The following is a 27,573-nucleotide window of genomic DNA, read 5'->3' as shown; positions in this document are numbered from 1 at the left end:
AGATGAGGCTGTACAAGAGCCACATCCTTTCCAGCTGCAACAAAGCACATCGTTTTTGTGTGTGGGTGTGTGTGTGTGTATGCGGTGGTGGAGGGAGGAAGGTGGCTGGGGGGGGTGGGGGGTGGGGGGTCACAAGGCTCAATTCAACTCATCAATACAAGCCTCCACCTTTCAGATGCTAATTGGCGTGTCCAGTCCCTCCCCTCCCCTCTTCTCATCATGCCTCTCCTTCCATTCCTCCTCAAAGCCCAGCACCCCCCCCCCCCCCCCCCCGCCTCAGGTCGCATGGGAAGAATGGACACATACGCCCCCCCCCCCCGCCACTCCACCCCCCACCTGCATTCACCACGGGGTAGGTGGGACTCTTGCGCCCCCCCTCAAATAAACCTCTCTCCCCATCTCTCCGTCCCATTCAATATCCAAACCCCCTCCTCTGAGAGATGCCCCCTTTGAGGCTTGATTTAAGGACAACTTCCACTGCTTTTAGCAGCCCTTCACCCCTTTCAGCCTGCAAGGTCTGTGTGAAGTGTGGAGACGAGGGAGACAGGATAAAAGGGGAGGTGTGTGTGTGTGTGTGTGTGTGTGTGTGTGTGTGTGTGTGTGCGGGAGGTTACGCCACAGAGGTGTGTGAGGCAGGAAACGGTACATACCATGGATGAGGGTTGCAGTCGTTTATATCTGTTGAAGAGAATGACAAACAGAGACGTTTATTGTTGAGCTGTCACAGTGCCATATTTGTGTCATTTTCCATTGCCTACATAAAATGTTCAGACATTATTTCCTAAAAAACATTTACTTATTTAGCTTTATTCTGTCACTTTTCAGTGATGGCTGCCTACAACTCCTCATGCATGTAATATATGCTCAGATGATGCCACAGCAGCAGTGATCTGTTTAAGATATATTTCCGTATTTCTTCAATAAATCAAACATACTGGTGTTCAACTTGCTAAAAATACATATTCTGTGACACTTATATATATTAAAGTCAGCCTGTGATAGAATGAACACATAGTCTTCTTTTACTGCATCTAGCAAAGCTCATAAAATGCCAAGTTAATGTTGAAACAGCCCATTGAAGTTGCAGGAGATGATGGCATTTATAAACTCTTCTTGTAAAGAGAAGCCCAATTTGCAGTCACAGCTAAATCACACATTTGCTAGTGTTACTTGAGATACTATGACATTTAAAGCTCTTAGATATAAGAGCTTTAAATGTCACACTTTAAAATGTCACATCATGAAATATTGTAAATATTTTGACACAAAGTCACAAGACAGTCATTTTGTACTGGTCATATGATATTAAAGTTGCATTCTGATCATGTATTCACACTGAACACTAAGTAGGCATTTTGTGGAGCAAGAAAGTCAATGTTAAGATGTCAATGGTCGTAAATTTGCACCAGGCGATGAAAACAATGGTAACACGGGAAATTTGTATATTTGCATCAGTTGAAATTTTTCAACTTGAGCAAGAAATCTGCTTAATGCTGTGTCACAAAAGCCTTTCAGCACTGAGATCTGGTTGAGATTCTCCTTACGTTACAGAGAATCATTATGGACGACAAACTTAATGTTGTTGTCTGTGGGCACCTGGAGCTCATGACTACAAGCTATTCAGTTAAGCTGCATCTTGGCAAAACCCTCTGAGTAATTGAGTTTGGTCTTTTATTGTGTTGTTATCTTTTATTGCTTCACTCCTCCTGTAAACCATGGACGGAGTGAAGCGGTATGCACTCCCGTGGACAATATGAAAAATACACAGTGTTGCTGTCTTGGTTCACACACGTTCAGAGCACGGAGCCTTTGTGTTTACTGTCTTCAAATTACTTGATTCAAGCTATCGGTTGTACTTTACTGCAAGCCAAGTTAGCTGTTAGCTGCCTTCCCCAGTAAGCTAGCTAGCCCGACCATTAGCATAGTTGTTCAGGCTGAATATTGGCCCGTTGTGAAATACTCAAATGGACACTCCAGCAGCTGCAGTAATAGCAAGGTGAACGTTTTCTTTGCGTTTGGTGTGAACACAGCATAAGAAAACAAAAATGAAATGTCACACCACATAAAAAACACTGGGCATGTGGACATTAAAAGGCACAATAGTCAAATTGAAGCTGGGAACACTGACTTTTATGACAGTTACATGCAAAGTGTCAAAGAGGAACTAACTTAGGTCACAGGTGGGGCCTTCCCAGCCTTCTTTGCAGATGCAGGTGAAGGTGTCTCCTCCTCCCACGCAAGTTCCACCGTTGGAACAAGGACTGGAAGCGCACGTGCTGTTCTTGGCTGTGGGAAGAGATCACAGAGGTGCACCAGACTGTTAGCAACAGTAAACATCAACACAGAATACTTACACAATAAACCAAATGAGTGTTTTTGCAAGAACTTTTCACAAAAACTGAAGTGCTACTCAGTAATAAAAGGCTTGTAAAGAGTTGCTGATATACTCTAGTCTATAAACTTTGACTGTACAGGATCCTTGAACATACCATTTGTATTATATTCTATCCTAGCAACCACAAACACAGCCTTTGTCAACGGAAAATGACGCCCATGGGACTGATCTGTCACTTGTCAATCCTCAACAGACGCCATCCTGACACCTCACCTGTGTTGCAAGTGTTTCCTCCCCACCCAGGTGGGCAGGCACAGCGGAAGGTATCCCCGTGGTCGTAGCAGGTGCCTCCGTTACTGCAGGTGGTTGCGTCACACTGGCTCTCGCCTGGCCAGGAGTACAGAGAAACACTGAGGTCACGCACACCATCTTCATATGACTATTCATAGCACCGGTAAGAAATTATTTTTAGGATCTGATTCACTCTGTGGTGACACTGATATTTAGTTGTCAAAACATACAAAGAGGTGAAAGCATGGTGGAGTCGGGGCCACACCAACACAAACACATCAACATAGAGTCAATATAACTCACGGGAATGGCAGGTCTTGCCCTTCCAGTTATCGGTGCACTCGCAGTAGAAGTCGTTCACCAGGTCGACGCAGCGTCCACCGTTCTTACACGGGTTGTGTCTGCACTCATTGACATCTGGAGGAAGGGGAAAGACTTACATGATTAGATCTTTACCAAACTGTCTCCTATTTAGTGCAAAGACAAGACAAATAACTGAAGCGAGTAATGTTGTAGCTGAGGAACTCACTGAGGTCGCAGAGTCGACCCTCCCAGCCATCGGGACAGAAGCACTGAAAGGAGTTCACGCCATCAATGCAGGTCCCTCCGTTTCCACAGGGGTTGTTGATGCAGTCATTAATATCTGCAAAGGTAAAGAGGGAAAGTTGAGACAGACAAAACAGCAGGACTACAGCCAGAAGATTTATATCTGCAATACTTTAGCATTAGTAAGTAGTTTATAAGCACTTAATGAATGTTTATAAATGTCTATAAACACTATGGTGCAGCTATACGCAAATATTTGAAGTGTTTATTAATGTTTTGGTTAGCAATAAATGTGTACGTATCTATCACTACATGTGATTAAAGCTATGTTATACTGTGTATGTCAACATTCACATGTGATAAACATGTTTTATATGTTAAAAAGGTCAGAAATTAATTGTCACCAAAGGGATTAATAAAGTAATTCTTAAGTGGACATTTCCATTATTTAAAAAAAACTTAGCATTTACAGCAAAAGACTGAGTTCTTTCAATGTTTGACTAAAATTAGTTGCACTTTTAAATTCAGCTGTAAATATGATCTTAAACAAAAAGGTAAAAATATCAAGGCAAGAGCCTCTGCGTACTTTCATGACAGTAGATGCCACTGAAACCCGCATCACACAAGCAGGTGAAGTTGCCCGTTGGCTGGCTAATGCAGTGTCCTCGTGGACCACAGACGTTAGAGGAAATGTGCCGCACTCCAGCTGAGTCGTTGGTCGCTACAGCAACAGTGCAGCTGTCAATCACTGCCAGAGAAAAACAGAAAATGGTTCATTACTTTTATTTGACATTAAGCGTTTTCGGACAGGAAGAACGTTTTAAAAGTTCTAAGAACCCCTCTTTCTGTTGTTTCCACACCGCAACAACTAGGAGCCATCATAGTTCTTAAAACGCCATTCTGAGAGACTTTCATTAGCGACTTTCATTAGCTCCTGTCTGAGAGTAGATACTCTCCCAGCATAAGAGGAACCATGAGTGCTGTAAGTGAGTGGTGACTGCACTTACAATCACCATTTTTAAAAACCTGTTAGCTGTGTGAACAGCAGGCAAGACAAAACACTAACTATAGCTTGTAATGAAAAGAAATGGAAGGAAACACAAAGGGACAAATGGACCGACAAGTCCATGCATTGCTGAGCATATATGTGATGGTAGAAATAAAACATGATTTTGACTCGTCAAAGAAAAAGTGACATTGCACCTTATAGCACCTCACTTAAGGGTTCCTATTGGCAGTGTGAATGCAAACAGAAAAAAAAGCCCTTGAATGTATGTAGTTCTCAGGAAAGATCCTCAGTGGACTAGTTCTCTTAGGGAGTACCCAGAAGTGTTTGGCCCGAAAACACCTATCGTAGTTGGTTCAACAACGTTTCATTATCGCAGAAAACTTCAGTCACCTTGACATAAGGTGGTTTGGCAGTTCTCCTTGAGCCGTTCACATGTCTTTCCCTCGTAGCCTTCGGGACACGCACAGTAGAAGTCCTGGTCCATGCTGTGACACTTGGCCTCATTCTCACAAGGGTTTGGATCGCAAGCATCTGAAGGGGACCAGCCAGAAATCTGAGGAAATCAAGAAGAGAGGAAAATATTGTGTCATTATTTACAGGTCAAATGGACAAAACTGAAATTTAAAAACACCACTTAAACCTGCACAAATCAAGACTTTTATGTTAACAACAGAGAAAACTCCTGCTGGTACATCATTATGAGTGACACCTTTTACATGACACACGGATAATTATCACTTGACTCTGCAGGCCATCTTCTTAATGGAGCATTTTAGCGTCTTTCAGCTGATTGTTTTGGTTTTATTTACTGTTTTGATTCAGTCTCTACGCTCTAAGCATCGGCTGCCTGCTGCCAGAAACAAGCTCTGAAAACCAACTTTTAACTATGTGACCAGCACTAAACAGCAGACAGATAAAGTTAGCAACTAGCTAGTGAACACAGTAAATAATTTAACCACTCAAGAGTCACATTTTCCTTCACGAGTTGGTGGAGACCAAAACTGAGCTAAAACGATATTAAAGCATGTTTGACTCAATGTGGGTTTTTTTTAACATTTATTTCTCCAGGCAAAGTAGTTTTAACTGATTTGACATTAAAAATGTTTAACAAATTTACAACTCTGAATCCACCAGCTCCACTGGATCAGACAGGGGTACAGTAGCTGTGGCAAATGATATCATCACCCCAATAAAATGGCTCTTTGGTGATGATTAAAGATGAAGCGAAGCCAAATGTGCAGCAGAGAAAGCGGACCTTAAGTCTGTGCAGGTGAGCAGCTTAGCTTAGCTCAAGCCATTGTCGCTGTACAGAAACAAATCAAAGGTAAGTGGACGAGCAAAGTAAGCCACAGAAACTTTCCCTAAGCTCATCAAGGGTATCCATGCTTTTGGTGTTACATCTGTGCCATGCTTAATCTTGCAAGATTATTCTGAGACAGAGGCCTGGCAGAAGAAAGAGAGGGAGAGAAACGGAGCAGGCAAGAGAAAGATGGCCCATTATGAGGGCAAATATTGACTCTGGTCCAACATCATGCAGTGAATATAATAAAGACAAATCATTCGTCATACCACCCTGACACAGAGAGAACCCAACTAGAGGCCACGGTGACATATTTTGCCATTTCTACATGCAGCAACACAGAGGTTGGAGTGAAAATCTCTCAGTTTATGTAAACAGGAGCCTACTGTGCATAAACTCTGGGTTGCACCCTGTTGCCATTTAAGGTGCTGAACAAGGGAGTCAGAGTTGGGCAACAGGGTGGGTGAAGTCTGCGGTCACACACAGTTTATTTTACCCCAAGTGTCAGGGCCAGATACATTTTTTTCTTTGCTATTTGCATGTGTGTGGTCAGGGGAGCGTGTCTGAGGGCAAGAGCGACTATTAATCTTCAGCACATTAACTTAACTGTCTGGATTGTTCACAGGACAAGAGACATGTTACCAGCAGTGACAGCAGGGCTGGTATTGTTTTCATCCTGTGTATGTGTATGTGTGTGTGTCATCGCGGCAAAATGTGGTTCTGGAGACACCTACTGTGGCGGGAACTACCACAGAAGCTGTTTTGAGTACTTTGGCACTTGTTTGTTAGGGGTGTAATAATACAACGATCTGGAATGATATATATATTCAATGGTCAACAATTATTGATGTAAAGTGAAATTCCTCAATACATATTGTCATCTTTCAGATACGCCTTGTATTTATTTTGAAATCCCCAAGACACGTCTGAGTCACTACTTTTGTTCAAGCACACCTCCTTCCTAAACATTCAGTGCTTAGTGGCCTAGTGCCAGGAAGACAATGGTAAGCAGCCAAAAAATAGCCCAAAAACAATGAGGGTAGTTGCCAATACTAGCCCCTTTTACACTGACAGATTTTCAGCTAATGTTGGGCTGTTTTGCCGGCAAGCTGCGAGCGCTGAGACGCACAGAGCCAGATTGGCGAGTTGATCCGAGGTGCCCAATTTTCCGCCTCGCAGGGTAGTCATATTGGCGGAACCCTTTTAGTTTAAAAAGATGAAGCTGGCCTTCTGCAACGGGAGGGGCTGTTGAAGACTTGTGGGAGGAGCTGTTGATGACAGCGCACGTGTGACCCACTGGCGGTGGATAAACAGGAAACAGCTGATAGCAGGAATTAGTGAGCAGCTAATAGCAAGAGGGAAACACAAACCTGACAGACACTGTAAAGATGAGCAACTGGGGAGACAAGGAATTGCGCGCCCTCCTTGTTCTCGCAAACGATGAGCCCATTAACCATCAGATGACGGGGATGGTGAAGGACGGGCCAACTTACGAGAGAATCGCTGAAGGACTGACCAGCCGCAGCATCCCTCGGAGTACGTCACTGTTTACGTCACACGCTGAGTTACACATTTTGTTACTTGCTCACGCCCCCCATTGCCCCGAAAAAGGCGCATTCTGTATAAACAAAAGTAGGTAGGCAGCATTTTGCTGCACTCCCTGATTTTGTTTTTATACTGCTGAAAGAAGACTGATTGGGCTTTCCTGCAAATTTGCACAAATCCTGTTTAAAAAAGGCTTCTGTCTCACATCAATCAGTCGCACTGATGTGAATTGAATTGAATGGAATCAAAATCATATCGTGGCAGACTTTGTGATATCAGCAAAAATCGTATAGTTATCCAAAGAATCAATATATCGTATCGTGATTATGATTTACAGCCCTTATGTTTATGTGTCTGTCTGTGGACAGATTTTGTCACGGCGATGGTGCCACAAAACTTAAGGTACGTAGCCGAGTAGAGTTGCAGGGATATACCAGTTTCAAGGTATACCATGAGTTGACCCCTTTATTTTAGTTATTTTTTTAAGGTAAGACTTTTTACACATACCTCCATTAACAAAATGTTTTCAAGTTTTAATTAGACTAATAAAAGTTTGTTCAACCAACAATAACCCTTCTGTTTTCATTCCTTTAAGGTTAATTCTGACTGATAATAAAACAAATTCGGTAATACCATGATACCGTGAAACCACCATACTTTCTGAGACAGTTATTGTACCGTGAAAATCTCACGCCATTGCAACCCTATCGCTGAGATCATTAGTTGGACGATAGGTATGGTCCATACAAGGGGGCTAAAAGTAGAAGGGTAGGAAACAGGGTGTAAGTCCTGGATTGATGTATTGCGCCTGGATTGATGCTAAATGGACTTGCATTTGCCTGGCCTTTCTAGTCTTCTAACTACTCAAAGTGCTTCTACACGACATGTCACATTCAGGACACATTCATGCAGTGGTGACCAAGGCTACCATACAACGTCCACCTGCTCATCAGCTAAAACATTCACATGCACTCGCACACACCGGTGGCACAGCCATGACCGAGGACACTGTGACATGTTGACTAGAGGAGCTGGAGATCAAATTACTGATCTTCTGATTCCTGGATGACCCGCTCTGCCTCCTGTACCACTGCCACTCCACCATCATAAGACGGTCTTACTTGAGGTCAACCTTAAATACGTTCTGCAATACTTTGATGATTCCTTGTAGCCTAGTGTTCAAAGGATGTTACTGCAGAACATTTACAACACACATTACTAAATGTGAATTGATAACTAGGTCACTAGGTTACTGCCTATTTAAACTACAGAATGCATGTTGCAGCTTTGTTGTGTGTGTTTTACTACTACTGTATATTTTTATGCTTTTATCTCCTTTGAAAGCAGCTCATAACTTGATAACAGTTGACACCTCATTGTGACATCCATTTAATTGATGTTCTGGAGCTTTTGATCATATTGCATGATTTTCATCAGCAGGTGGAGTTGGCCCAATTGTCATAGAATTCTAACATTCACATCTCCATTTTTTTTTTAGAGCACTTTAAAAGACATCCTGAAGGATTCCTGACAATTTCAAAACAACTTGGCACACAACGTTTGTGGATAAAGATGTTATCAAAAGCTTCAGCAGAGCTCCAAAATAAACTTTGCAGTGAGGTTGTTTTCTCGACACCTTAAAACATCATGCGATCCAGTAAAGATAAAATCGCATGGCCAGAACGTCAGTTTTATTTCATCCAAGTTTAACATGTCAGCATGCTAACATTTGCTAATTTTTGCTAATCAAAAGGCACAGCGGAGGCTGGTGAGAGGAATTCATTTTGCAGACATTTAGTCATGAATCAATCTACTGGATAAATTATAATTTTGACCCTATGATTTAATGAATGTCTGAATCCCTCAAAACTCAAGGGATCACCAAGATCATTGAGATATATCATCTGGAGATTATAAATGTCTGAAGATAATTTCATGGCAATCCATCCAGTGATTAGTGTTTGACCCACTGACCAACGCTGCTATTCACAAAGCCACATTGCTAGCATGGCTTGAACATACAAACCTCTTTCGGATGACTGCCCAAATTAATTATATGGGAAACAAAGTACTAAATCCATAAACTTTATGGCATGATTAAGACAAGCACGTCATCCACTGAGGGAGTGAATGTGTCTCTTTTTTCTGAAGCATTTCCTCTGAGACTCAGGTTGCCCTTATTTCCTTATTAAGACATCAGTCAGATCACGAATGGGCAAAGACACCATTACACAATCAAACTTCTCTGGTCTTGAGAGGAGACACTAATCAGAGAAATATGATGTGAGAGGCGTTGTAGTTTTGGCACTGCAGGGCAGGAATGTACACCGTGCCATAGCAGGCATCAGTGCTCTGTAGTATGCAGGCAGAAATCCAGCGTCACCTCATTCAGAGAGGCTCGTATTTATAGTAGAGATGCTAAAACAGGATTGGCTCCTGACCAGCAATGTCCTCCATTCAGGGCCCAGGAGATGCAGTGAAGTGTCGGTTTCCTCGCTGCTAACCTACATTAGCTTCAGACACACACACTTCACATATAAAAAGGCTGCAGCAAGGACACTGATATGGGATGTCTGCATGAAATTAAACGATCAATTACAATGAGACCAGGGCTTGGCTTATTAGGCTGGGAACATATTACACAACTTTTAGGCAGATCAGAATTTGGCAGTGGACAGCTGGCTTGGATCACTGTGCTGTAATGACTACTGCAGTTTGTGTATGTTTCCAAAATCCAAGTGACTGTCAAGTAAGTATTAATATTCTCTTCTTTTCACCAAATCATCATCATCATGGTTAAGACTGTGTAATTTTATTGGCATGTTGTGCCATGGAAACTTGTAAAGTTTATTGGTTGCTAAGTAAATCCTGACACTCTTTATGGAAGCTGCTGTCCTCAGGGAACATCTTTTGTTGCACAGTCTGCTATTATCTGCTGCATAATATTTTCTTGTCCATCTAAAGGAGATGAGACATCTTAAGTCATGGACTGCTTTGCCTTGGCAGGATGTTTTCATAGCATCTAATGAGGGCTGTCGTATTGAAATAAGTTCCCTGTGGATTAAATGTGGCCCGACAGCAAGATATTATTCTTGATTTTAGTGCTCTATAAATAAGTTTTATTGTTAGGCTATCCTTAGGTATACTGTTGCTTTTTAGATGACAAAGATGGCAGTCTTAAAACAAATTAAATGCTTGTTCATTGTTAAATGCAGAACACAGAAAGGCAATGAGGTTCGATAAGTGGCATAGCATTTTTTTCAGTTGAGACACTTTGCTTGCATCTGGTTATGTTTCAGAATATCTGCAGAAGTAAAAAATGCCGGCACAAGGTAACGATTTTCAATTTTTTTCCCAATAAAAGTAGATAGTTCTAGCTCTAAAAATCGCTTAAAGTCACCAAATGATGTCATGCGCTCATTTCCGTATTGGTGATAAGAATGCACATTCCTTTGGGAAAATGGAAAAATTCTACAACGTCACTGAATTAGATTCAATGAAAAAATCCTCAGCAAAACATAAATGTCAGGCTTCCAATCCAGAGAGAAAGAGCTTCAGCGTAACCGTCACTACAACTGAACTCCTGCCGCGGCAGAGAGCGGCGTCTCCTCTCCTCCTGCCTGCCCCACACCTGACCGCCTGTACAGTGCTGCTGCAGGAGAGAGGAGGAGAGACCCCGCGCTGATGGCAGAGGAGGTGTGGACTGGGATTACTCTGAGCAGCATGCATCTGAATAAATAACATTGTCATGTATTTGAATGTATATCTTGCTTTTTCTCTGATGGTCTGAAGAAGTCGGAAAATTTGTTGCTAGTTGCTTTTTAGAAATAAGGTCACTACGGGAGTCTGGGAAGTTGTTAAATCTAATGAGAAAGTCACAATGTTGGCAACACTATCAGCGGTGTGACGGTTGGTCAGCTTTGATGGGACGACTGGAGAAAAAGTTAAGGTGACCAGCGGTGGCAGCATTTTACCCACAGTTGAATATTTTTCAAATCTCAGCAACTAGAAAATTGAAAACCTGCAGCGCTCAGCGGCTTGTCATGCTGCTGGGATTTACAATATAATGTAAATACGCGACACTCCCATGACAGAAAAAGAAAAAACCTGAACATAATGGTTGTCTGCCATCAACTGCATTCGGCTTGTAAATTGTGCAGTATTGCAATATTGACATTTTCGTGACAGTTTTTCATCTAACTTCATGTCAAATCGTTTCCTCTTCACATCTGCCACAGTAGGGTTCTGCTCAGTTGTTGGCAGCTGTATCCATATTTTTCAATTATTTTTCAAGTCCCCTAAACTGTGCTGCTAAATTTATGTTGTCACCTGCTCATTTCTAACAGTCTATTGAAGCTCTGCGATGTGAAATTAGCCCATAAACAGAGATGAGGTCGCCCTATAAATCAATTTAAGGGCGTTGTTTTTGCTAATGATCAAATCTCATGAATGCACTTTTTCCGACTCATGAACAGGCAGAATTTGTGACGACGAGATTTGTCCAATTGTGTCAATCTGACATGAAAACCTCACATGAGCAAACCTAACGTAAGAAAACTAAGAAAGGTTTAGGGTAAGAGTACATAAAAGTTCTTGTATGAGGCCCACTGTGTGTCTATTGGGTAAAAAAAAAGTTCTTGCACAGTAGTTCACAGAATCCCTTTGGTCCCTTTTCTGCACTATAGTTACAAAGTTTTGGTTTGCAAACCTTTATTGGAAAAGATCTTCTCAGACATGTAACGTGTCCAAAGCCTACAACCAGTTTATAAAATGTCACTGCATCCACAATAATCCAAACCAACGTGAGACTCACCTCACACAGCTGTCCAGCAAACTGTGATGGGCACTGACACACAAAGCCGTCCAACACTGCGTGGCAGTGGCCGCCGTTCTGGCATGGTTTGCTGTCACACTTGTTCCTCTGGATTTCACAGTGAGTGCCCACAAAACCTTGAGGACACTGGCAGTGGTAGCCCCTCGACCCCTCCTACAGATACACAGAAGAAGAAGGGTTAAACAGCAACAACAACATCAGCTGGTGAATCAGGCGCACATAATATGATATATATTAAAGCTAAAACATCCATACCTTGCATGTTGCTCCATTCTGGCACTGACCATGGCAGCCATTCATGTCTGAAGAAGGAGAAGACAAAAAAAAAATTAGGTTTTATTTCTGAACATGATGAAGGACATTAAATACTTATCACCTTATCCACTATCAGATGTAATCTACAATGTGGGATGTGCACAGATTAAGTCAAAGTTTGGAAAATAACTGGTGAAGCCAAGAGAGTGCCAGTCAGACCTTGCCTAGATTGTAACATGGCATGCAATGAATCCAGAGAGAGGAGCTGGGCATGCAAGTTCAGTCATGGTGATTGAGTTTGCCAAGGCGAGAAAGAAACGGGTTTCCACATGTAGGAAAGCCAGTGACTATAACTACACCTATGTTGTGAGTCCAGGAGGTGAGAGGAGGCGTTTTTAAAATAGCCAGAAGAAGAGGAGGAGGGCGCCAGTGGAAGGGCAGGAATTTTAAAAGTGACTTTTGAATTAAAGAAATACTGACTGATGTCACAGTTTTGTCCGGACCATCCCCGAAAACAGTCGCAGTGATATCCGCCAATCAAATTTTTGCAAGAATAAGCATTCTTACAGGGCTTTCTTGCACACTCATTTGCATCTGTAAAGGCAGGAAGTAGAAGGAGACCGAGTCCATCAATTGAAACAAACCAAGGACAGGACAAAGAGACAGGAAAGAGACCAGAAACCCAACCTCTGAAACCCGGATGATGTCATCAGGGTTATATGGATAGTTAACTATAATATATAATAAATGTCTCTATATAATCTATAAAATGCCCACCACACGTTCTCAGAGCCCCTGGTGACATCTCCCAAGTCCAAAAACTTTAAGATATTTAATCCACAATACTAGATAACACAGTCAAGCAGCACATATACACATTCAAGAAGCTGGAACCAGAGAATGTTTTGCATTTAAATTGACAAATGATGGGGCGTCCAGTGGCCTTAAGATAGATACATGTGACTACAACCTCCCTAGGTTTGAATCGGGTGTTGGACCTTTGTTGCACGTCATACTCCTATCTCTCTTCCTATCTACTGCTTGTGTCTACACTTCTAACTAAATGCCTTAATTTACTGTCTATCATCAAATCTATTAACTCCATCTATTAATAGAGTTCGGCAGTAAAGTTACATATTGTGTTCTACGAGCGACGAATCCGCGAGCTCGTGTTTTATTTGCTCTGGCAGATGTGTTCTTGTCCCGCTTCTGCTCAAGCAGATTTCCAGCTGACCTGACCTGAGGCAGACGGACAACCCGAAAACATAACACTTGGCTATCGCTAGGCTTGCAAACGGAAACACTTGTTCACAGACATATTGAAACTAGACCATCACAGCTGCCACATCACCAAGTGATCTGATTGGTTCTAAGTCTATCCAGTTGCATCAAGAGGTATTGTGGTTTACAGCCTTTGATGATCCCTGTTGGAAATCCGAAATTGACTGACAGGTTCCAGACAAAGTCATATTTGCTATTTTGGTCTAGCAATGTCATGTTAATGTTAAGTGTCACAACAGACACAGAATTCCTAATGACCCAAAATGATCCATTTTTTGGATCATTTCAAAGCCTCAGAGAAACAACAGCTGACAGTTTTCATCTGTTCCATACAGATGAAATGAGGGCAAAGTTTCACTCACAAAATGTCCACCGCCTCTACAAACATAAAGTGTTACAACAAAGAAAAGCACCGCTGCTCAAATATTCAAGGGGGGGGGGGGGGGCAGTCTGCAGGGAGTCTTGCTGTGCTCCCTCACACACCTGTCTTCTCTCTGAAACCCTAAACTCTACACACACACAATCGCCAGGTAAGACAGGAGGCCAGTGGCTGCCTGTAAGCCGAGACCTGAGCTGGTAAGATGACACTGAACTGTTGGGATCTCTTTCCTAACTCCAGCCCCCCCCCCCGCACGCACACTCACGCACACACGCCAACTTTGTTTACCGGTCGTAATCCATTTCCTGGCTTCATGCCGGTCACGTCCGCTTGTGGGGACGGGAGCGATATAAAAAAATAAAAAAAACAATGCCACTGCCAGCGACAAACAAACAGCCGGATATAGACGCACGAGTAGCTCATAAAGTCATTGAGGAAAAAGGGCCGTGTAGCTGCCAGCTCATCCAGGATATTGACAGCTTGTACTCTGGCAATGGGGCTCAGGTTGCTGGTTGCCAATTTGAATCCGACAACATATATCCTGAGCACTGCGTGCCTCAGAGGCCATTTTATTTGTTTAAGGTAGAGACAGGAAACAAACACCTGCAAAAACAAGTCTCCCTGTAGAGATGAACAGTTGTTTGCCAAAAAACAAAAATCCTGAGCACAGGAAATATTATTTTTAACAGCCTCTGGTGAAAAGTGCAAATAAAAAGAAAAAACTCTGTGCTTGTATATTGAAATATGAAACTCACCAATCTGGCAGGTCTTTCCCTCCCACTGCGGAGGGCACACACACTCGAAACCGTCCTCCAGGTCGATACAGGTTCCACCCTGAGCACATGGACTGGAGGCACACTCGTCCAAATCTGAGAGAACAGACACGTCAACTCACTCTCTGCTTATTTTTAACTACACGCAACATTTGAAGAAAGAGTTGGATGTGATGATGGTGAAAGAAGACGAGAAGGAGAGAGCTGACAGGTTAAGACATGAGAGGTTTGGTGTCTAAGTATTAAGAAGGCCTCGACTTATTAAGAGGTAAACATTCATCTCCAAATGAAGGTGAGTGGATGCTGAACAAGCGTGTTTGCTCTGTTAATATCACAAAAACAAAGTAGCCTAGAGTGAAAGAAGAGAGTAAGTATTAGCATGACAGGGGTGGAGATGATTGGACTCACTGTTGGCACAGGTCAGACCCTCCCAGCCCGGCGGACACTGGCACTCAAACCCTGTCGGAACCTCATAGCATGTACCACCGTTGGCGCAAGGATTGGAAACACAGGCGTGCTCGGCTGAAGGGAAGGAGGTGTGTTCAGATTAAAAGGAAGCAAAACATTACTCTTTGTTCTTACAGACTGCAATTATAGACCTGGATCTTTGTAGGTAAGCAGTCATTTCCAAGAGTGGGTTGCACCAACTGGTCTTTACCAAGCCTGGTTCTAACCGCTAAGTCGGTCTTTGTTAAGACAAGTCCTTCAAATAAACTTTACGTTGGTTGCAGCGACTAAACTTAAGCCTAGTCTTAACTGCGCCTGGTTCTTCGCAATGTGCGTCCATGTGAATGCCCATGCAACATTGGCTGCTGCTGAGCGGCACATGCCTTGCTAGGATACATTATTAACATCCTCCTGCTGTCTTGCTAATGTGTAGCCAATCATTTATCATTTGGAGCAACCTTATTACTGAAGATCAGAGAAAAAGAAAGGGAAATTCCAGGGACATCGAGATACGAAGATTAACAGAACCGTAAAGGAGAGACGTGTCTGTGTTTGACTGAGCTCCACAGGTAACGTGAAAGGAGAGGAAAAAGTTGCAAACTTGTCTGCAACTTACAACTCACGGACGGTGGTATTAAAAGATAAGAGCCACACGATCACCTGAACGCACCCAAGCAGCATTTGCAGGTAAATTTATACTGCTGCTTAATGTGCTGCAGCTGAGCCGCTAATTAGCTAGCAATCTAGCCTGACAACTAACATTAGCAGTGTACTTTTCACAGGTTAGCGTTTGTTTAGAGCCCGAGGTCACATGTTCAGGTTACAGTCTTCAAAGCCCAAGGACATTCAGTTTCATATACGACAAAGAAAAGCAGCAAATATCTGCCTTTGAGAACCAACAAAAGTTTGGAGGTTGTGCCTGATAAATGACGATTAATGGACCAAAAAAGTTGCAGATTATTTTTCCGTTGTTTGACTTGCAGGTTTGATACACAATATAGTTCTATCTTTATTGTGGACTTTGACTTTTTTTCCTGCAACCTCCAAAGTATCTCTAAGGAATCACAATATTTATGAACTTCGTGGAACAAGGCAGAGTAGGGAAACATTGACAGAGGGCCCATCTTGACTGAACACTATGAGTACACCACAGTGAATGCCCAGTTTTAAAGACAGTAGTGCGAGTTTTAGCATGGATTCACTCTCACCTATCTGACAGGTCTTGCCAGAGTATCCTGGTGGACAGGCGCAGTAGTACTCATCTGGTTCGGTGTTCATGCAGGTTCCTCCGTTGACACAAGGATGGTGGCGACCGCAGTAATTCAGATCTGGAGGATGACACACATTCAGAGACACAAATAGAACATGAATTCATCCATCTTGCCTGATCTGATACACCCCTGCTGCATCTATGCATCCTGTTCGTCTACATGCAATGCTGCCGACACTATGAACTGACCAAACAACTTCTACAGTCAAGTCAAGCCGTAAAAGTGACGTGAATCAAAGCTGGAGATGGTAAAGCTGCAGACACTAGTCAGATTTCCATCCAAATGTAGCACCAAATTTCCAAAAATCAGAATGAAAAAAACGAATTAATGAGCATTTCAAGTTACTACTTGTATGTGAATATCAGGAGTTGGAAGCGTCGCCAATTCTCCCATTGGGCACCATGAAATTACTGCAGAATAAGAAGGCACATTGCTCCACACCTTCAGACTTTGTTAACTGGATCGACCCTGTGAGAAATCTCTCTGCTTGCTTCACCATTTTATCCTGCTGGTGCCGGGAGTTCCCAGGAAGCTTGTCGGGATCTTCGCTCTGCACAGAGCACCAGCTGTCAGCTTTGACAGGAAGAACAGAGTGTTTTCACGACCACTCTGCTGCATTCTGACAGAGGTCTTACAGTATTTACAACTGAGTGGTTTAGTTGCAGTTATCATTCAGTTAAAAGCCCCTAGATGCCCCTTTTCTCTTGCAATTGTTGATGTTTTTTTCCATGCGCAAAAGACACTCGTCTAAACCCATCTGATCCCTGCACACCTTCCTTAGGCTAAAGGCCAGGTCACCCTAAAGGCTGGTAAATAAAAGAGCAGGGATCTGTCTCCACCGGGGATCTTAGGATCCATTCTCATCCCCCGAAGAGCCCTCGGTGACGAAGGGATGTGGGGGGATCGAGTGTCCCTGCTGCTGCTCGGATCACACGGGCAGTAAAACTATCCAGCTGCTGGAACGAGGAGAGAATTCAGACCTCATATAAAGGTACGCTAAGGTACCTTAAAATACTGTTGGTTTTTTAAGTTTTAGATCCAGCTTGCAAAACAACATGATGACTGAAGCATTTTCTAAAACTGTCTCTTATTCTGCTGATTATTTTTTTCTATTAATTGATTTTACCTGAAGCTCAGAACACAAATTTGCCACCAGAACCAAACTTGTAGCTTTTCATGTGGTATGACCCGGTGATTTGTGTGGTCATTATCAATTTTTAATTTTAATATTAACCGCTTTTGCTGTTAAGTAAATTCACATATCTATACCTTGAAATCTGCATAAAAATGGACAGGCAGAGGACACTTGGGGACTGGTCACAGGGAAACAGAGATCCATGTGGATACAGAAGACCCTCAGAAAGAGGAGAAATCACAGACAGCACCACCAGCTGACCCAGGATGTTCACCTGGACGGTTGCTGGTTCAAGGCTCATTTTTGGACGAGTCTAGGACAGTTTGACAATCTGCTATCAATCCTCGGGCCTCATCACAGCTGATAAAATATCATAAAGTACTTCAGGCTTCAGTTTGTTCAGACATGTCTTGCAGCTTGCTTTGGGTGATGATAAAAGTGAGCTAACATTAGCTTCACACGTCGCATCCTACCAATTGTTGTTTTTGCCACCACACAAGCCCCGCCTCTTAATTAATCTAATGCAGTGGTCGGCAACCTTTACTATCAAAAGAGCCATGTTTGACCCAAAAAAAAAAATCTGTCTGGAACCTTATAATGAAGTTAACACAGCCTATTTGGTCTAAATTATCCCATCAACATTACTAGCAGATCTTAATGAGCATTCCCTATGTTTAACCACAAGGTGGCTGCACTGCAGTGGGCTATATATGATTATTTTGTACTTTAACTTTCTAGCTTTGGTGGTGAAAGTAAATGAATATGTCCATGCACTATTAAGTTCTGTATTTTCCTCCAAGACTTTTCCCTTTTTTGGATTTGGAATCGATAGCTGGACTAGCTAGGGAAACTCAAGACTAGCCACTGCTACTGAGGTACGGCAAAATTTCGAGGAAATGGTGTCAGGCCGTAGATGTATGGCGCACATTTTAGTTGATGAAATGTGAAAACAGTTTTTTAGTTTGGTGTATAGGCTACACATTTGTACAACTGAAGAATGTAAGAATCACTTAAGATCTACAACAATCGTATATGAACATTAAAATGTTAGAAACTGGAACTGTTATCCATCCATTTTCAAATGCTTATCCGAAGCCAGGTTGCGGAGGCAGCAGGCCTAGCAAAGCACCCCAGACGTCCCTCTCCCCAGTAACGCTTTCCAGCTCCTCCTGGGATGAGATATATAATCCCTCCAGTGTGTTCTGGGTCTGCCCCGGGGTCTCCTACCAGTGGGACGTGCCCAGAACACCTCCAACGGGAGGACGATCAGATACCCGAATCACCTCAACTGACCCCTTTTGACACAATGGAGCAGTGGCTCTCCTCTGAGCTCCCTCGGGATGTCCGAGCTCCTTACCCTGTCTCCTTACCCTACCCTAGCTTCTTAGGGTAAGGGTTTTTTTATCAAAGCCACAGGGAGCCACCAGAGAGGGGCTAAAGAGCTGCAGGTTGCCTACCCCTGATCTAATAGGACAACCTCAATGACATTGCATATTTTTTCTGCTCTGAATGAAGTTTTTTTCAACTCCCAGCATTCGGGGCAGTCTTGCAAAGTACACAAGGCACATAGAGTGAAAAACATGGGGCGCTAAGCAATGCAAAAACAGTGAACAAAACGCTTCGCTCTCACTAAAAACTATCATAAAGCCTCCAAAGGCCACTCGAACGCACTGTCTGATCAGGCCCTTTAGCCAAAAATTAAGAACATTGTTCTGCTGTTCTGTCCGACCAGCCCAAAACCCAGAGATATTCAGCTTACCATCAATTAAAACAAAGAATGTTTGCCAATATTGGTGAAAAATCACAATCAGTTATCAAAATTGCTGCCAATTATTGTTCTGTCGATTGACCGTTTGATTAATGGACTCATTGTTTCAGCTCTAATCATCTCTGAAAGTGACAGGATGTGATAAATATGTAAACCATGTCTCCGCTGCACTTTGAGGTGACAAAAGTATATTTCAACACATCCCAATTCCAACAGCTAATGACAGAGCAGCATTTCCATCGCAGTATTCTACATGGTGATATGTTGCTTTTCTACAAAGTCTTCTCAGCTGCATCTCTGCTCTGAGCTGCTCGCTCACTTCATCAAATCCAGGCAGATGTAGCTTGAGGGGACGTGCAGGATGAGAGCAGGAACTCTGCCAGCGTCTTGTGTGGGAGGCGATGAAACACACACACAAAAAAAACTTTTCCATACCTTTATCACACAGCAGGCCACCCCAGTTTCTCTCGCAGTTGCACTGCCACGGGATGTTGCAGGTCCCGTGAACGCATCCAGGAAAGAGCACACATTCATCACAGAATTGGCCATTCCAGCCGTAGTTACACCTGTCAAGCAAACACAAAAATCAGTTCACTCATCAAATCCCTGAACCTGCTCCCTGAGGAAACCCTGCTTATCTTTCATTGGCTGTAGTGTCAGCTTCTTTTTAATTTAGTCCTGTGTCAAATGTCCTTATTAGTTTTTATCACATTTAGTCAACCTCTTCCTTTAAGTTTTAGTTGACTATAAGTCTGGGCATTTTAGTCTTATCTCAGTCAAAGGAAACTGTGACAATTCCAGTTAAGTTTTCGTCAATGACATTTTAGTCTTTTCCGGTCATCAGATTACTCATCAGTTATCAGTTACTATGGGGCGTCAGCACAGGAAATGGAACTGCTGCACTGAAAAAAGCTCTTTGCTGTCATTGAAAATAAAGAGAGATTTTAGTTAAGTCTGTACTCTTTAGGCAAAATTTTAGTCTTTTCTTTTAGTCTAAGACATTGCATGTTGGTATAGTCACAGTTAGGGTTACATGATATCGATGCTGTCTCGTTGATGAACGTATTTACTCAGTTTTTCGCAACAAAATTAACACTATCTGGCTGTTGCATTAAATACTTTGCACTGTATCTTAAATGATCACTCTCTAAATAACACAAGAAGTTGGATGAATATAAATGTAGTGATCAAGACAGTCTTGGCATTAATTATGTGTTCATATTCTGAAAAAGAAATATAAAAAGGACTCTACTTAATAAGCTTGACAGGAAAGGGTTACTTACATTAAAACTTCATTACCTTCAAAAATGTAAAAACTAGGCTGTCAATCGATTAAAATATTTAATAGCAAATCAAGCACATTTTTTATCTGTGTTCTAAACGTACCTTAAAGGGATGTTTTTCAAGTGTTTAATACTCTGCTTGCTTTATGCAAATGTATGTCCATATTATAACTGTAAAAATTCCAAAACAATGATGATAACTGTCCAGAATATTCTCCAGTACAACTTCAAAGGTACTGCATACTCAAAAAACATGCTGAAAGCATACCATGGCAAACTCGTTATTAACGTGTTAACTTTGACAGCTCGACCTAGAGCTTTGCATTTAAGATACTGTATCCCTGCTAGCACCAGACGTCAAAATGAGGTCAGAAAGACGGACTCTTTTGAGATCTGACTGACGTTTCATTTTGGTTGGAATGAAAAATCAGGTCGACTATACTTTAAATGTCAGAATTTCATATTGTGTGGACGTTAACATTATGATGTTTTGTTGATGATTTTGTTCTATATACCTTACGACTGAAGCCTAGTTCACTTTACACGATTTTCGCCGCAATTTTGACGTCGCAGAGGATCTTGAGAGCCACCTTGGGTCGGAAGTGAGTCAACAGATAGTCTGCCATGACGAATCTTCATGTATGAACAAGCCTATGAGCAAGTCGCCCCCCCGTCTGTGACCGGGACTGGATATCTGGCATGCTAGAAAACTGGAGAAATCTGACATGACTGACAAAGAGCATCAGCCAGTGAGATGCGGGATACGTCCCACGTCAGCACACAGGAGGATGGAAGAAATGTGAGGAGGACAAGCCGCAGGGTTGCCAATTGCCAGGTCCGCTTATTAGCCACGACTTTGGGCTTGTTTCTAAAGTGGAGTTACTTATTTGGGCTTGCTCTCTAATCGTCACCTTTCTCTATATATATCCGTCTAATAAGTTCTTTAAACGCATTATAGTCGCTTCTTTTGGGCTTGTTTCCATAGCCCTGGTTGCTTGTTTCTCTCCCAAGATCTGGCAACACTGACAAACTGGCAAGCAACAACAACAATGGCGGCATCCACAGGATCACGGGGAGCGTGCTGTGTTTGGACCCAGGCCCTGGAGGCAGATCTGATTCAACACTGGGAAGAATATCCATGCCTTTACGACGTGTCGTCTCCAAGTTTGGTGACATCACCGCGTTATCTGGGGCTTTGTCGGCGAGGGCTCGGTGGAGAAATCTTGTGGTGTGCACACACAGGTCGTAACGCAGTTGGCGAGACTCCCGCTGACAGAAACACACGTCGCCAGGTATGAACACTCAAAAGATTACGATAGTCTCCGCGACGCAAAATCAGGATGAAAATCGTGTAATGTGAACTAGGCTTAAATGTCATTATTCTACGTCAAATGACGTTAGCATGAGACATTTGGAAGACGTTGGATTTTGGCTCCTTCACAACACAACTTAAAACCAACAAAATGTCAATGTTATGTGTCATCAGTATTCTACACAACTTAAAACCAACAAAATGTCAATGTTATGTGTCATCAGTATTCTACATCAACAGACATTGGCATTAGATGTTGTCCTGATATTGAATTTTGGTCACCCAACGTCACAACCTAAATTCACAAGAAATGATGTCCATGAACCCTGATAAAAATGGTTTGTCTCAGTTTAATCAGTGAACATAAGATGTTTTCTGAGTTGATTGTGATATTTGAAGGTCTTAATGGCTGTGTTTATGTCCAGTGAGAACCTGCCACAAAGAGGAAACCCATCACTACAGCTGTCTTATGAACAATTTTTAAATAATAAGGAACTTTTATTACAAGATCTGAAGAAGCGAAACAGATTCAGGCTTCAAACACTGAGCTGCTAAATGTGCCAAAGAGACAAAGAGGGTCTACTTGTGGCCCATTTGAGCCCTCGGGTGCAACCTACAGTGGAAACAGACCTAATACTGTATCGGCTCTTGTGTTAACCTATCCCACGGCCTCCTGCCAACTAATCTTAGTGGAGGGTGACATTCCAGGGCAGGAGGGGTTAAGAATACTTCCAGCGGCTCCCGTGCTTGGGTTAGAGTCTGGGGCCGACAGCTACGAGGGTGGCGCGGCGGTTCTGAGAGCGAGTGGCCCGAGACAACTGTGTGTATACAGTGTATACGCGCACACAGCTTCATGACAGCGCTCGGCTATTCCAAGGCTGTGGTGTCGTCGAGCCAGCTGTCTTGTCAATTGACTGCTATTTTGAGTCTCCTGCAGACGGCACCGCTGTCACTCTGAGAGACGAGGCCTTTGGAAATCTCTGCCATTCTCAGGCTGGAGTGGAGGGGGGGGCGTTGGGGAATACTTGGCATGCTTCTTCCACTGTATATGATTAGCTTCAGAGGGTCTGACAGCAATGTAGCAATAACACTAACAGAGCTCTGGCAAGGAGGCTCCCTTACTGCTTCTTAAGCTTGGAGGTATCAAAAGAGGCACTCTGTGGTTTAATTCTTGGCCATATTGATATCAGGATTACTCATCAACCCCTTACAGGCGTAGGCGTGATGTTTCTCTGGAGTCAGATTCCAACATCCTGGCATTTTGACATGTCAAAGTTTGCAAAGCATTCAGAGTGGTAAAAAATGTGTTGCATTGCTTAACCAAGTGATTCTTGGGACACGGCAAGCCTCTGACAGATCTGTCAGAACAAGCCTAATGTGTGCTAATAAAAAGCCTTGGCGCAGCAGCGTAACATTAGGCACGTACCGACTTTTGTGTTTCTTAAAAGCCTGTGGCAAACAAGAAAAAGCCCATAAAAAAGTGTGGTGAAATAAAAGGCAATGAAAGAAGATGGCAAGGGATTTAATACCAGCTTTCTGTGACCTGAGGCTTCATTAAATTCATGCCGCTGCAGGAAGATTCTTCACCGCTGCTCTTCTATTCATGTCGCTTTTCCTGTTGACTGGGACTTGACATTTGGGAAGAATGAGCTGCTTTCCTCTGTTGTCTGTCTGCTGACTGGAATAAGTACTCCGGATCGAGGCAGACACGAAAAAATGTGAAGCAGTTTCCTAAAACTGGTCATCCCCTGTTATTCCTCGGCTCCGAGCCAGACTCTGTTTCCTAATAAAGGGAGGCAAGTGTCTCTTTCCATCTGGCAGGTGGGATGAGGGGGTTTTACAAATGACAACGGGATGTAGCACATCCTGGAAACGTGGACCTACGGGGCTGCTCTACGTCACTTTGGGAAATGTACATAACACAGCGGGATATTAATTTCCTTTCCTGCCCCATGCCCTTCAAGGAGGACCGCAATGCGGATGGGGAGGGGATATGACAATTCCCAGCACGTTTAACCAGTGGTCAGATTCACACAGCTTTCCCTCGGTCCGAGCAGCAGAGGGCTGATGAGATGCTTGGTATTCTGTGGAGGATTTCAGGTGGCTAAAAATACAAGAAGGCAGGCGCGGCGTTGCCCTTTTCTTCTGAACAGAGGTGGAGATGCCCACGAGGGAAGAAAAAGGCTGACACAAAAAGAACAACAGGCTACGGCAAGTGAAGGTGCCTCCGTTTGGCATCTGAAATCCATCACATCTTTGTCTTTCACACATTTAGCGTGACTTTTAATCTCATTTTCAACAAGCCTAACATTGCTGCAGTTGCCTTTTCTGTTGTTACAGCAACAACAACAATCAAACGGCATGTACAATATGATAGATCCACTCACAAAGCAGTAAGAAAACAAGCAGTGCGACCACATTTTTGTATATGAAAGAGATATTCCTGCTAATCTTACTTGCATTCCCCCGGGACGGAGCAGCCGCCATGTAACAGGTTGCAGCCTTGCCTGCAGATTGCTGAGAAAAAGCAAAAAGACAGAGAGAAACAATTCAAAAGGTGTTACTTAAATTCCGTCGGGAGATATGTATCATTATATTTCCCTCCATAAAAACACATTAATCTATAAAAAAAAAAAGGCCGGAGGGATGTGTGGGATAAGAGAGGAGGCAACGATATGGAAAAGGTGGGAGGAGGAGAAGCTGGATTGTTTGCCATCTCCCTAACAAGTGCAACAAGACGTGAGAATTCATGGCACCCTAACCAGGGCTGGGGGGCAAGGAAGGGACAACTTTATAGCCTGCATGTACAACACGACCCCCCTCTTAAAAGCAACCCCAGCCCATCCCCTCTCCTCCTCCTCTTTTCACCCTTCGTCTTCTAAGGTCAGTTGGGTGATTTATTGAGGCCCCCCACTCTCTCCAACACCACCCACAAGCATGACCCCGACACTGCTACATTTTAACATAAGCAGGCAGCGCGCGTTGTCTTTACACCATGCTGTTTTTCTTTTTTTAAAATGGTACATGGACAATAACTTTGGACTTACTTGAGAAGCAGCTGCTACATTTGTATACTCTCGTCGTGCAGAAATGATTAAAACATTACCATTTAAAAACACTCATGCATATGAGTAGAGCGCCTAGGCAAGCACATACATTTGAACTGTACTCGTGCATTCCATTGAGCAGAGTTCAAACGCGCGAGGTTACCAAGGTGTGCTACTCGTCGTTTTTTTGATTCTTTGTTAACAGTAAAGGCATGCCAGAAAAGCCAAGTTTTCTCCACAAATTCAACGTTACACAGGGTGAGTAACTGATATATAAATTATCATTTTGTGGGTGAACTATTCCTTTAATTGTGCTGTTGTTATCAGCTGCTAAGAAGTATTGAAATTGAGGTGATGTAAAAGTCAAATCAGTGCATCCGATCACATGTTCAATTTAAGATTTTAATACCATGACTTTATAGTTACAGCACTTTACACACCTTAGAGTCGAAAAATAGGGCTGCAACTAATAAACTGTCTTCATGAACAATTACTGTGTGGGACATTTGCTCACCTGTTCTGCAGTCTGGGCCCATCCAGCCGTCCAAGCACACCTGGGCCCCTGAAGGCTCGCAGCGATAGTGGCCAAAGTAGTCATCCCGAGGAACACACAGCTTATTGCATTTGTTGCTGTAGTAGTTCTCATCGCACCGAACTCTGATGCGATAGATGAGGCGAGCTACCGGCCCGTCATGCAGGATGGTCTGCCATTGGTCGCCGGGGTTGATCATGCCAGTGTGAATGCTGCGTTCGATCAGCAGCTCCTCCTCAGCTGAAACAAAAGGCAGGTGAAGATAACTCAGTCATGTCAGAGCTGTGAATATTTTGTTCTGATTTAACCACAGAATCATTTAAATAAACATAAATAAACTTAGAATACAAACAACAACCAGTGACATTTAATGAGACATTAAACCAAACAATTATCCCAGCGGGTTGCCTAGCAACTTCACTGCGACAACAAGACTGCAGGGAGCTACTGTTGTTAGCCTCCTAGCGTTACCTTGTACTTAACACACAGACAAGACTAGTAACTCTGAGAAAGACAGTAAAAAGTGTATTTGTGTCTTTAACATGCAGTTTGACACAGAAAATGTAATTTAAAGCAGCTATAAACAAAATCTACACAATAAAAATGTATCAAATGACAAAGTTAAAACAATGTGACAGTGTGTGAGGGGTCACTCTGAGCGATGAAGTCAGAGGGAGATCAGAAAAGAGACGGCACACTACAGAGTCGTTTCCTGTGTCTTTGTCATGTGGGTTTCCCCACTGCCCTGTCTAGAGACTAGTTGCAGGTCCTAAATCTGTTCACTCCAATGGGAGAACTGAATGTGACCAAAGTTCTTTCGCCCCATTGTCACTGGCCAATTTTCACAAGCCACATATCTTCTGAACATTCTGGCAGACAAATCCGGAGAAAATCATCTTTGTTCAAGACCTGTCTCTGTCTCAGCAACACACTCTAGCAGATCTGACAACAACAACTTTTTTTGCTTCACGTACCACTGAGCAACCTTCATGGGATCCTGCCTCCAACGGTGTACCCAGTACTCTTTATACACCCATGGATGAAACCTTCAGACTGTTATCTCTTAATCTGCAGTTCCCCTCAGCTTTAGCGAGCTTTAGGTCCTGATCACACAGAAGATGTGTGACGTTTCTGCAGTCTAGGTGCCTAGTGTTTTTGCCAGAGCACTCTGAACTTGTCGTCCAATATCATCTCTTTTTTTGTCATCTTTTTTCCCCATTGTCCAATCGGATGATTTGAGAGGCGGGCCTTCTGTGGTGGTCACAACAACAAGTTTACAGTTGTAAACAATGGAGGATACCCAGAGCTATACGGCCCAACGCTAGACAGCAGGTTGTCAAACTGCCTCCAAGCCATCCTAAAATATGGCTGGAATCGGCCATCATCGAGGCGAAGCTCCTGGACCAACTGGTGGTACTCCCCATGATCCACCCTCTTTGTTTAGGGTCTCATGTGCCCACACAGATCTCTGTTTCCCTGTGTCCAACAGCCCCTCACCTTCAACCAGAGCTACAGCAAGTACCCTCTACCTCAACATTTAAGGAACTAGATACTAATTACTGGGTAAAGAAATGTTAGATTGATTACATAGGAAGGTTAATGTAAGGATGTGATGGGGTGGTTGCCTGGCAACAATAAAAAGGCACAGCACGCGTTTTATTTTGCTAGCTGGTGAACACAGTGCAGCATTTAGCAGTTAAAAAGCCAGATATTTCTATCTTACTGGTGGAGACCAAAAACAGAGCTAAAAGAGAGTGAACACTGGACTCACATTCATGAGGTGGTCACACACATAACTCAAACTGAATGCTAATGTTGCTCTCTAACTGCTGGATGTGTAAATAAGCAACCATTTGCTAACAAGCTGGAGGTTGAAATAAATCAGGGTGTGGATGGGTTAACATCTCAGCTAAATACTTTTATCAGTCTCGTAAAGAACATGACACTACATGTTAACATGAAGCCAAAACCTACAAGTCCTTACAACTGTGTTTTTTGTCCGTATTCCCCAAGGTTGAAAAAAATAAACAGTCAAACAGAACTGAGAAGGCCCGGGGCAGCCATTGCATTTAGTCAGAAGACATAAAAGTGTTATTTGAAACTCAGACAACAGACAACGAAGTGGAGTCTCCTTTATTCTGATGTAGAGTCACTCTCTCACAGGAAAAGCAGCGCATTCTTATTCAGCAGACAAACGCTTTGATATCACATTATGTATGTGTGTGTGTGT

General features: G+C 43.0%; 1 protein-coding gene across 3 annotated transcripts in view; it reads right to left on the bottom strand.

Moving 5' to 3' along the window:
- The window catches only part of jag2b (jagged canonical Notch ligand 2b), a 65,077-nt gene that overhangs the window by 7,461 nt on the left and 30,043 nt on the right, over positions 1-27,573 (bottom strand). For 2 of the 3 annotated variants that reach the window (XM_049590223.1, XM_049590226.1), the window contains 16 exons: positions 25,326-25,583; positions 24,221-24,281; positions 19,605-19,735; positions 16,204-16,323; positions 14,957-15,070; positions 14,531-14,644; positions 12,596-12,709; positions 12,116-12,162; positions 11,840-12,013; positions 4,572-4,734; positions 3,759-3,920; positions 3,156-3,269; positions 2,930-3,043; positions 2,609-2,722; positions 2,170-2,286; positions 651-678 (listed from right to left, as the gene is read on the bottom strand). In XM_049590223.1, coding sequence (XP_049446180.1) covers positions 651-678; positions 2,170-2,286; positions 2,609-2,722; positions 2,930-3,043; positions 3,156-3,269; positions 3,759-3,920; positions 4,572-4,734; positions 11,840-12,013; positions 12,116-12,162; positions 12,596-12,709; positions 14,531-14,644; positions 14,957-15,070; positions 16,204-16,323; positions 19,605-19,735; positions 24,221-24,281; positions 25,326-25,583 — 1,945 coding nt within the window. The remainder of the gene's footprint in view (positions 1-650; positions 679-2,169; positions 2,287-2,608; positions 2,723-2,929; positions 3,044-3,155; positions 3,270-3,758; positions 3,921-4,571; positions 4,735-11,839; positions 12,014-12,115; positions 12,163-12,595; positions 12,710-14,530; positions 14,645-14,956; positions 15,071-16,203; positions 16,324-19,604; positions 19,736-24,220; positions 24,282-25,325; positions 25,584-27,573) is intronic. The other variant, XM_049590225.1, reaches the window with a different exon arrangement.

This window comes from Epinephelus fuscoguttatus, linkage group LG11 (genome assembly GCF_011397635.1).
Source record: "Epinephelus fuscoguttatus linkage group LG11, E.fuscoguttatus.final_Chr_v1".
In the NCBI taxonomy this organism is placed as follows: domain Eukaryota; kingdom Metazoa; phylum Chordata; class Actinopteri; order Perciformes; family Serranidae; genus Epinephelus; species Epinephelus fuscoguttatus.
This window is presented reverse-complemented; position numbering and strand designations above follow the sequence as displayed.